This window comes from Scyliorhinus torazame, chromosome 7, assembly GCF_047496885.1.
Source record: "Scyliorhinus torazame isolate Kashiwa2021f chromosome 7, sScyTor2.1, whole genome shotgun sequence".
NCBI classification, from domain to species: Eukaryota; Metazoa; Chordata; class Chondrichthyes; order Carcharhiniformes; family Scyliorhinidae; genus Scyliorhinus; species Scyliorhinus torazame.
Window position 1 is genome coordinate 33,429,661 of NC_092713.1, and position 11,003 is coordinate 33,440,663.

Sequence of the window (11,003 nt, forward strand, 5' to 3'; positions counted from 1 at the left end):
CGAACCTCTTCAGCATCTCCCACAGGTACCCCCACTCTACCCTATTGAAGGCTTTCTCAGCGTCCATCGCCACCACAATCTCCGCCTCCCCCTCCCTCGCCGGCATCATGATAACGTTCAAAAGCCTCCGCACATTCGCGTTCAACTGCCTCCCTTTCACAAACCCCGTCTAGTCTTCGTGGATGATCTACGGCACACAATCCTCAATCCTCGTGGCTAAGACTTTCGCCAGCACCTTGGCATCTACGTTTAGCAACGAAATCGGCCTCTAAGACCCACACTGCAGGGGATCCTTGTCCCGCTTCAGGATCAAGGAGATCAGTGCCCCCTCCTGCCTTGCCTCATTGAAGGTCCTAACTAACAGCGGGCCCAACAGGTCCCTATATTTTTTTATAGAATTCGACCGGGAAACCGTACGGCCCCGGTGCCTTCCCCGCCTGCATGCTTCCTATCCCTTTGATCAGCTCCTCCAGCCCAATCGGGGCCCCCAATCCCGCCACTAGTCCCTCTTCCACCCTTGGAACCCTCAATTGGTCCAGGAAGCGGCCCATCCCTCCCTCCTCCCGTGGGGGCTCGGATCGGTACAATTACTCATAGAAGTCCCTGAAGACTCTATTGATGCCAGCTCCACTCCGCACCACACTCCCTCCCCTGTCCTTAACTCCCCCGATCTCCCTAGCTATCCCCCGATCTCCCTAGCTACGTCCCGCTTCCGAAGCTGATGCGCCAGCATCCGGCTTGCCTTTTCCCCATACTCTTAAACCACCCCCTGGGTCTTCCTCCACTGCACCTCTGCCTTCCTGGTGGTCACCAGGTCGAATTCGGCCTGGAGGCTATGCCTCTTCCTCAACAATCCTTCCTCGGGCTCCTCCACATACCTCCTGTCTACCCTCACCATCTCCCCCACCAGCCTTTCCCCCTCTCCCCCGCTCCTTGTGGGCCCTAATGGAGATCAGCTATCCCCTCACCACCGCCTTCAGTGCCTCCCATACCATCCCCACTCGGACCTCCCCGTTGTCGTTGGTCTCCAGGTACTTCTCTATACTTCCTCGGACCCGCTCGCTCACCTCCTCGTCCGCCAACAACCCCACCTCCAAGCGCCACAGCGGGCGCTGGTCCCTCTCCTCCCCATCTCCAAGTCCACCCAATGCGGGGCGTGGTCCGAAATGGGTATTGCCGAATACTCCGTATCCTCTACTCTCGCTATCAGCGCCCCACTCAAAATGAAAAAGTCAATTCGGGAATAAGCCTTATGAAAAGAATGTAAATTCCCTAGCCCCCGGCCTTGCAAATCTCCAAGTGTCCACCCCTCCCATCTGGTCCATAAACCCCCTCAGCACTCTAGTCGCCGCCGGCTTCCTACCCGACCTAGACCTGGAGCGATCCAGTGCCGGGTCCAGCACCGTGTTAAAGTCTCCCCCATTATCAGGCCCCCCACTTCCAAGTCTGGGATCCGACCCAACATACGCCACATAAAACCCGCATCGTCCCAGTTTGGTGCATACACATTGACCAGCACCACCCTCTCTCCCTGCAACTTACCACTTACCATTATGTACCTGCCGCCATTATCTGCCACTATGCTCGACGCCTCAAACGACACCTACTTTCCCACCAAGATCGGCACCCCTCGATTTTTGGCATCCAGCCCCGAGTGAAACACCTGACCTACCCACCCTTTCCTCAATCTTACCTGGTCTGCCACCTTCAGGTGTGTCTCCTGGAGCATAACCACATCCGCCTTGAGCCCCTTCAGGTGCGCCAACACGCGGGCCCGCTTAATCGGCCCATTCAGTCCCTGTACATTCCAGGTTATCAGCCGGATCAGGGGGCTACCCTCCCCGCCGACTAACCATGACCCATCCTCGGCCAGCCACGCGCCCGCACCCCACACCTGGCCCGTTCCCCACAGCGGCATCCCCCCCCAACTCACTCCAGCTCCTCCTTGACCATAGCAGCAGCAACTCGATTATTCTCTCTCTCTCTCTCTCTCTCTCTCTCTCTCTCTCTCTCTCTCTCTCTTCCCCCCCCCCCCCCCCCCCCCCCACCACCACCACCACCCCCGGCTAGGACCCATCCTAGCTGATTTACTCCCCCCATTGCACTTCCGCAAGTCAGCTGACTCCTGCTGACCCCGGCCACTCCCGCCTCGCCTTCGACTCCTCCCATTGTGTGGCACACCTTCCTCTCCCATCCCCATCCATAGGCTCTCACCCTCCCCCTTCCGTTCTAAGCGCGGGAAACAACCCTCGATTCCCGGCCCCGCCCCCTCCAGCCCTGCGCTTTCCACCTACCAGGCCCCGCCACCTCTGACGCAGCTCCTTTTACAGGCCTGGTCCTCTCACCCCTGACTTGCCCCCCCCCCCCCCCCCCCCCCCGCGGGGCCCCATCTCACCTCCAAGAGCCCCCCCCCCCCCCCCGACCAACCCAACCAAAACAGTGCCCAACCCGCCCCAGCCACCCTCACCGACCCGAAAGAGAAAAATACAGAGAAAAAGAAACCCGGAGCAATACAAAGACCCCCCGCCCCTCGAAACAAAAATAAACATAACATATCAACCGCAGTCCCCAATCGCCCGTCCCAACCCTCAATCTGTGTCCAACTTCTCGGCCTGAACAAAGGCCCATGCCTCCTCCGGAGACTCAGAGTAATGGGGCCGGTCCTGGTAACCCACAGTCGCGCCGGCTGCAACATGCCAAACTTCACCCCCTTCCTGTGCAGCACCGCCTTCGCTCGATTGTACCCGGCCCCCCTCTTCGCCACCTCCGCACTCCAGTCCTGATATATCCGAACCTCCGCGTTCTCCCACCTGCTGCTCCTCTCCTTCTTGGCCCACCTGAGCACACACTCCCGATCGACGAACCGATGGAACCTCACCAACACCGCCCGCGGAGGCTCGATAGCCTTGGGCCTCCTCGCCAGCACTCTATGGGCCCCTTCCAGCTCCAGGAGCCCCTGGAAGGACCCCGCTCCCATCAGCCAGTTCAACTTTGGTGACCACATAGGCCCCCACGCCCAGCCCCTCCGGGAGGCCCAGAATCTGCAGATTCTTCCGCCTTGACCGATTCTCCATCTCCTCGAACCGCTCCTGCCATTTCTTGTGGAGCGCCTCATGCGCCTCCACCTTTACCGCCAGGCCTAAGATCTCGTCCTCATTGTCAGGAGATCTTTTGTCGAGCCTCGCAGATCGCCACTGCCTGGGCCGTCTGTGTCTCCAGCAGCTTATCAATAGACTCCTTCATCGGCTCTAGCAGGTCCGTTTTAATCTCTCTGTAGCAGCGCTGGATACCCTCCTGCTGCTCTTGCGCCCACTGCATCCACGCTGCCTGGTCTCCGCCCGCCGCCATTTTGTCCTTCTTCCCTCGCAACGGGAAACGTCGAAAAAGTGCCATTGGGGGCCCTGAAAAGAGCCCAAAAGTCCGTTTTTGCGGGAGCCGCCGAATGTGCGACTTAGCTCCGCATAGCCGCCACCAGACGTCCCTGTGCAGGCTAGGTTGATTGGCCACGCTAAACTGTCCCTTAATTGGAAAAAATGAATTGCTTACTCCCGGAAGACTGGACCTCGTGGAAGCGACCGGTCTTCATCCAGAGGAGGTTCAGGCTTGCCAAGACCCAAATTAAATAAAATCCTGCCCTCCTGTGACTGCAGAAAGGACACCCTCTAAGCTGGCAGCCCCTCCCGCTCTCTGCATTCAGGTCTGCCTCTCTCACTGCTCTCCTCACCGCTACACTCACAGTCTTGGGTTTTTTCTTGATCTTTCTCGGGCTCCTTTGGTGCGCACTGTTTAAAGCCTACTCCAGGCTGTGGCACACAAACTGGTTGGGAACCACAGATCCACCAATTGACCCAGACGGTGTGAAAAACAGCGCAGCTTTCTGGCAGCATAAAGCTCTCGTGTCAAATTTAGAGTCTGCAAACTTAAAGTAACCATTTCTTCACATCAGTCTGCATTCTTGCCCAGTTTATTTACAGAGATTTGTGTATGCTGTTGCTTTGTACATGAGCATGTTTTGTGATAAAGCTAAGCTCCCATTGCCTTGGTTTAAAATGTCATGCCACCCCAATGAGCCCTTGTTCACTTCCTGCCATCATGTAATCTGATCAGCTGCATTGTTGAAGGTGCATTATTTTTGTGTGCTTGTTAGTCTCTCCTCAAACAACATTTGGCAGGCCACCAAACCATGTATCTGTGGAAAGCATTTATAGGTGTCCTTATTTTTACAGGCCAGGCAACAGCAGGCAGAATTAGCCCAGCAGGAGTGGTTACAGATGCAGCAAGCAGCCCAGCAAGCACAGTTAGCAGCATCAGCCACAACCAATCCAGTCAACAAAGCAGGATCATCGCAAGATGAAGACGAAGAGGATGACGTGTAAACCTCACTGGCAAATTAGTTGCTCACAGATATCCTTTTACCACACATTAACAATGACTTGGCCTGTCTGCAATTTCCAGCTTCATTCACAACTTCACAGGCTGGCTACTTGTGTCAGAGGGTCATTGGTCAAGTCGCAGTTGTCATGAGTTTTCATGTGTACCAACCAACCACTTTTCTTACATCTAGAAGTGTATGGGATTGGAAGTTTTCAGAATAATATTTAATATTTACACAACAGGTGATCAGAATCGGGAGCAACAAATCAGTGCAGTACTCTCAAGCTCCATCATCTGTTTCTTGTATCTCTCTGGAATTCAGTATTGTTACTGCTCATGAATCTGAGGAGTAAAGCTTCAGTTTGTGCAATTGGTTTTTTCCCCTACTGTTTAATACTGAGAGCAAATTCATTAAGTGGCTTATTTTAAGTTGTTTTTAATGTAAAACTTGTAACCAGTGGTAAGACTGACTTTAAAAAGAAAATCACATTTAACTCCCCGTAGTCCATTCCCCCCCCCCCCCCCCCCAAATGCCTGGTTTCACAGAATTTTAAAGAGTAACCTTATTAACTTTGATAAAAACCATCAGCAGACCTATAGGCTATTTAGTCTTAATTTTACATGGCACATGTCCTTGCTTCATGGTTAGTTTTAACTCCTGGATGTAAAGTAAACTCTTATTTCCCAATGTCAGTGTTTAAAAACAAACACGTTTATGTCAGCAGTCATAGTACTGTACCAAAGAGTGAACTCGACAGTGGAAAGATTGACAAACAAGATAGGGTACTGAGAAACTGTATTAACTGCTACTTAAATGTTTTGACTGTTTTTGGACTATAATGTTTCATGTTCATAAATGTTAACTATTTTGGGATTGATGAAATAACTCACCTTAATCTATCTGTGGGAGTTTCCAATGCAGAGTGTATGTTTTTTTTTTAAATTGCATTGCAAAAGTTAATTGTGCTAGTTAATACATATCTCTTCCCTGGTGCTTATTGTTCTCTCATATTTTTCATGTGCTATTTCTCTTGGCAATAAAAAGACATGTTTTTATTCATGTTCAAAATGAACTTTTTATTTTGGTGTCCATCTCAAAACTGCGCTGCTGCCAAGCATAAGTTGACAATCAGCACTACGACAAATGTCTGATTTTCTTCTGGAAATGTTGACAGAAATTCTATATTTTTTTACATGCTCCCTCAATTCTAATTCCTGCGCAATGTATCATTGAAGCCACATGCAAATGATTATCTGCAAGACACTCTGAAACTGGGGACCAGAGTGGCATTTACTTCCTTCTGGAAGTTACTTGTAACAATAGAGTCTGATCAAACAGCAGTTCTGCTGTTAGTATGTCCATTTCAGTGAATTGCATTTTGTTTAGCAGAAGTGCCACCATGCGACCGTGAAGGCGGAATCTCAGCATTGCTGTCATGATTTGTTAAATAAGTCTGGATGGGGCGGCATAGTGAGGACCCGGGTTCGATCCCAGCCCCGGGTCACTGTCTGTGTAGAGTTTGCACATTCTCCCCATGTTTGAGTGGGTTTCACCCCCACAACCCAAAGATGTGCTGGTTAGGGCAGCACGGTGGCACAGTGGTTAGCATTGCTACCTACGGCGCTGAGGACCCAGGTTCGAATTCCGGCTCTGGGTCACTGTCCGTGAGGGGTTTGCACATTCTCCCCGTGTCTGCGTGGGTTTCACCCCCACAACCCAAAAGATGTGCTGGTTAGGTGGATTGGCCACGCTAAATTGCCCTTTAATTAGAAAAAAAATAATTGGGTACTCTTATATTAAAAAAAAAAAAAAATTTTTAATTTTAAACTTTGGAAGTTTATTGATATCTGGCCATCTCTTTTTGCTTATTCCTACTTATATTAGAGATTTAAATTGTAAGACTCCTAATTGGAGAATATTCTTGGTATGAAAGTGTAATTAGAAACTTAAATCATCCAAATACACCCAGTAGCTTTGCAGTGTCCTTTTTGACATTGTGTATTTGCAACTGAACTAAAAGTAATAGTGTACTGGCCTAATTGCTTTCAACAGAAGGTGAGCCCTAACACGCAATTCATTGTTACAATGATTACCTGCAGGTAGGTGACCATTGGTTTGCTGTGATGTTTTAAATATTTGTTACAAGTATGGTTAAAATTCCTTTATTTTTAAAAGGTTGAGATTTTTCTTGTCATTCTGAAGCTACATTTTTGGATAAAGTCATCACGTGGTGGCACAGTGCTTAGCTCTGCTGCCTCACAGCGCCAGGCATCCGGGTTCAATTCCGGCCTTGGGTGACTGTGTGGAGTTTGCACCTTCTCCCCGTGTCTGCGTGGGTTTCCTCCGGGCACTCCGGTTTCCTCCCACAGTTCAAAGATGTGCAGGTTAGGTGGATTGTCCATGCTAAATTGCTCCTTAGTATCCAAAAGGTTAGGTGGGGTTACGGAGATTGGACAGGGTGCTCTTTCAGAGGGTCGGCGCAGATTTGATGGACCAAATGGCGGCCTCCTGCACTGTAGGAATTCTATGATTCAATGTCTGCTTTGGCTGTAATTGAGTATTATTTGGCCACTTGTACTGTACTAGTAAGCAGGGCCGTTATGTAAAATGCAGCAACGGGGTAATGGTTTCCACTCAAAAGCATGTAAAGTGGAAACCCAAACAGTTTGAAGCCTGTATTCTAAAATAGATTGTTAACAAATGGATTTTGAACTGGCTATTTTTTTCCTAGTTTGTAACTAGTTAGTGTATGTGCACCGAGTCACCTGATTTCATGTACTTCATCAATTTAGCAAATTGTCTATTTACCATCTTGGGATTTGCTATTTTCCGCTCTAATAAAAGACCATCTATCTGATATTGGAGCTAGAAGTTATCAAATCCCCAGAGCCTTAAGGATGCATTTGTCATTGTTTCCTTGGGAGCACTGAAAACTGCTGACAAGCATTTGAAAATAATTATTGTGCCATCTTGTAAACCAAAACATGCATTTTCCCATTATAGTGTTACCTTGGAACAATTCCAATTGTAGTGACATTGTAGAGATCTAATGCTTTCTTCCCAAATCCCAATGACACTTACATTAATTGTAGTTCTCCTACCGCATGTGTTGGGGTCATTTAATTCAGTCAAGATCGAGAGCCGTGGTTTTACATGCTGAACCAAGAGACAGCCACTGGTGTTGGTAGTATCATGACATGTAAAATATCATGGAATGTATCAAAATTAAGCCTTGTTCATAATGGCAGGAGCCATGACTAGGAATATTGTCCACTGAATTGTTCAAATCAGACCATCTTCCTTTTCTCCCAAAAACATCAAAATGAAGGATCCGTTTTGCAACTAGACTTATAACCCAGCCTTCCTGAAATTTAAAACAGCAATAATACAACGTCAGACAGTGTTAGCAGTGGCTTAGGAATTTACATAATCTATGTCCAAACTCTGTGAAGATAAACCTATGTCCAAACTCTGTACTGGCAACAGGCCCATGCTGTATATGGATTACATTTCTTCACATGACGTCAGCAGGAAATTGAACAATATGGATCAGGAACACAGTTTCAAATATGGAACTCCCGTTGACTCAGGCATGATGGGCCAAATTATGTTTTATGTTGAAATTTGTATGATATTCTAAACTGTTTAAAGGTTTACCCAAAAGATAGTGCCGATTGACAGCATTATGGGCTCAAGTGATTGTCTTCGCAGTTGATGGTGAATGAAAATTGCTTTGCAGCTTCTTCCTTGGCTTGTGGCATAATCTCTGTGTATACTGAGGGGTGATTGGGACCATTCCATGAAAAGTCATCGTCTTGATGCCCAGCTCCAAGTAAATTTCCTTTTTTCGTTAATTTGTGACTTTCATAGTCTCAGTCCATCCCTAGATGCTTCGCAGCTAATAAATTACTTTTGAACTGTAAGTCACTCTTGTAAACTAGGCAGGTGTGGTAACCAATTTTCAAATATAAATGTTACAGAAACAGGATGTACATAACCAGATAATCCAGTTATAATGCTGGTGGTTGAGAGAACGATTGTGATAACATCTGGAAAACTACCTCACCCCCCCAGGCATGGTTCCAAGGCATATTTCGAGTCCAATGGAGTAGAAAGACATGGCCTTGGTTTATTGCCTCATCTGAAAGCAGATGGAGCAGCACTCCCTCACAACTGCACTGAAGTATCAGCCTAGGTTGTGTGCTTAACTAAAGTGGGATTTGACCTCCTAACCAAGTATTGAGCATGATACTACTGAACTATGGCTGAAATCTTAACCTTGAAAGCACTCATGGAACATTATCAAATGTCTTGTGTGAATTAAAGTTTCATTTTGATTAGTTGCCCCTCAATTTTTAGCTTAGTAATTTCCAGCAGGAAGAGAAGTATGATTAGTGCTTCCAAACCCCTAGATGCTTCTTTGATCTTTGGCAAAGCATTGATAACTGTAGCTTTATTTCTGCACTATAGTTTAACTGATCTATAATCACTTTCAAACTCATTGGAATATTTACGCAAGTTCCAGTAATTCTAGATTATCTTGCAGTTTGATACCAAGTTGCTAGTATTGTTACTAAGCAACTTGTTTTGGTAAATAATCACCAGATATGAACACAAACATGAACCTTGCATGTACTGTTCCATTATTTAGACATCTACTTGAGGCAATGGTGTGCTGCAATGTTGTAATAGATTTGTTACAACATAAAACGGCTGTTTAGCTGTCAAGCCAGCACCAGCTCTCTAAAGAGCAATTTAATGAGTTCAAAAACCCCAGCCTTTTCCGCATGGCTCACAATTTTTTTTTCCTTCAAAGGCTTGTCCAATTCCCTTTGGAAGCCAACTGCGTTCACTACCCTTTCAGGCAGTGCATTCTGGATACTAACAGCTCGATGCATAAAAGAGTTCATCAATATGCCTTTGACAGAAAAAGCAAGCATATACCTCTATCAAACTAGCCTCCACCACCTCAGGAAGTTGGTTCCAGACTCCAACCATCAATTGGGTGAAAAATTCTTTCCTCTTATTGCTTTTAATCATTTTGCCAATTATTTTGAAACTGCGCCCTCTAGTTCTTGATGTTCTCTTGAGTGGGAACAGTCTATCGCTATTTACCTTGTCCATGCCCTTCGGGATCTTGAATACCTCTATCAAGTCTCCTCTCAGTCCTCTTCAAGGAAAAGAGCTCCAGCCTCTCCGATCTCTCCTCATAGCTACAGTTCTTTATTCTTGAAATCATTTTTGTGAATCTCCTCTGTACTCTTTCCAATTCCTTCACATCCTTCCTCAAGTATGTTGCCCAGAACTGGATGCAGTACTCCTGATTAGGCTTAACTAGTGTCTTATAGTGTTGGTGTTTAATTTACTGTTACTTCTCTTCCAAGAATACCCACCTTGAGGTTCTATTCTCTTCAGTGGGACTTCTGTTTGTTTCTTCTACTTTGTTAACCTTCATTGCTCTCTTATTTCCCTCATGTTTGATCAGGCATCCACCAAAACTCACACCAAAATTAATCAGTGCTGCCTTCACCTGCCCCTATAATTTCCCCCCTCCCTTTATTAGTCAGTAACCTTTTTTTTTATACAAACATTCGGTGATGTGGCAAATTTTATTTGGGTGGGTTACCAGTATTTATTCAGAGTGGATCAATCAAATACTATTCTAATGAGAAACGAGTGTCTTTCACGAAACTGTGCATAACCAGCAGCAGTGACGCAAGCGAGAAATGTTTCCACACTTGGGGCTGAAATTCGCTGACTTTGTACATTGCTCCCTTGCTGGATATTTCTTAGCTTCGTTGCTGGAGAATTCTTTGCATTGCGGTTGTTGAAAACTTAAAGATGTAACTTTTAAAACCATGTTTTTAAGGATACATGAGTGAGAATGGACTTTTTTTCACCACAATTCTTGAAATGTGTGGTAGAAAACCCTGGTGGTACCTGGTGAATGCTATAGTGTATGGAATCTTTGAACAAGCAGATGCTGGCTCTGTTTGAAGGGCAAAAACAAATTAAAAGAAAAAAAAAAGGTATCCACCAAAACTTGGTTTTGCAGCCACAGTCCTCTCTCAGCAACTCAAACTTTCCAGCTCAGGTTTATTCCAACTGAAATTTTACCCATTGTTCACCCATGATTACAGATATCTCCAAATTATTCTGTGTTGCTCAAAATGCTGTTATTGTCGCATCCTGAAATCGCCACCCAATGCCACGTGTCAGCTCATGCACACACTTGACCTTTCTCTTGAGTAGCACTGTTTGAATGAAAGCTGTCCTGGCCTGCATAAGAACATAAGAATTAGGAACAGGAGTAGGCCATCTGGCCCCTCGAGCCTGCTCCGCCATTTAATGAGATCATGGCTGATCTTTGTGGACTCAGCTCCACTCTCCGGCCCGTACACCATATCCCCGAATCCCTTTATTATTTAGAAAGGCATCTATCTTTTTCTTTAAAACGTTTAAAGAAGGAGCCTCAACTGCTTCACTGGGCAAGGAATTCCAGAGATTCACAACCCTTTGGGTGAAGAAGTTCCTCCTACACTCCGTCCTAAATCTACCTCCCCTTATTTTGAGGCTATGCCACCTAGTTCTGCTTTCCCCGACCAGTGGAAACAACCTGCCCGCATCT

At 46.7% G+C, this 11,003-nt stretch overlaps 1 protein-coding gene across 1 annotated transcript in view; it reads left to right on the forward strand.

Annotated features, from left to right (window-relative positions):
* The window catches only part of dr1 (down-regulator of transcription 1), a 30,193-nt gene extending 24,763 nt beyond the window's left edge, over positions 1-5,430 (forward strand). Inside the window, exon 3 of the mRNA XM_072510514.1 lies at positions 4,227-5,430. Coding sequence (XP_072366615.1) covers positions 4,227-4,376 — 150 coding nt within the window. The 3' untranslated portion in view covers positions 4,377-5,430. The remainder of the gene's footprint in view (positions 1-4,226) is intronic.
* Positions 5,431-11,003: the final 5,573 nt, after the last annotated feature.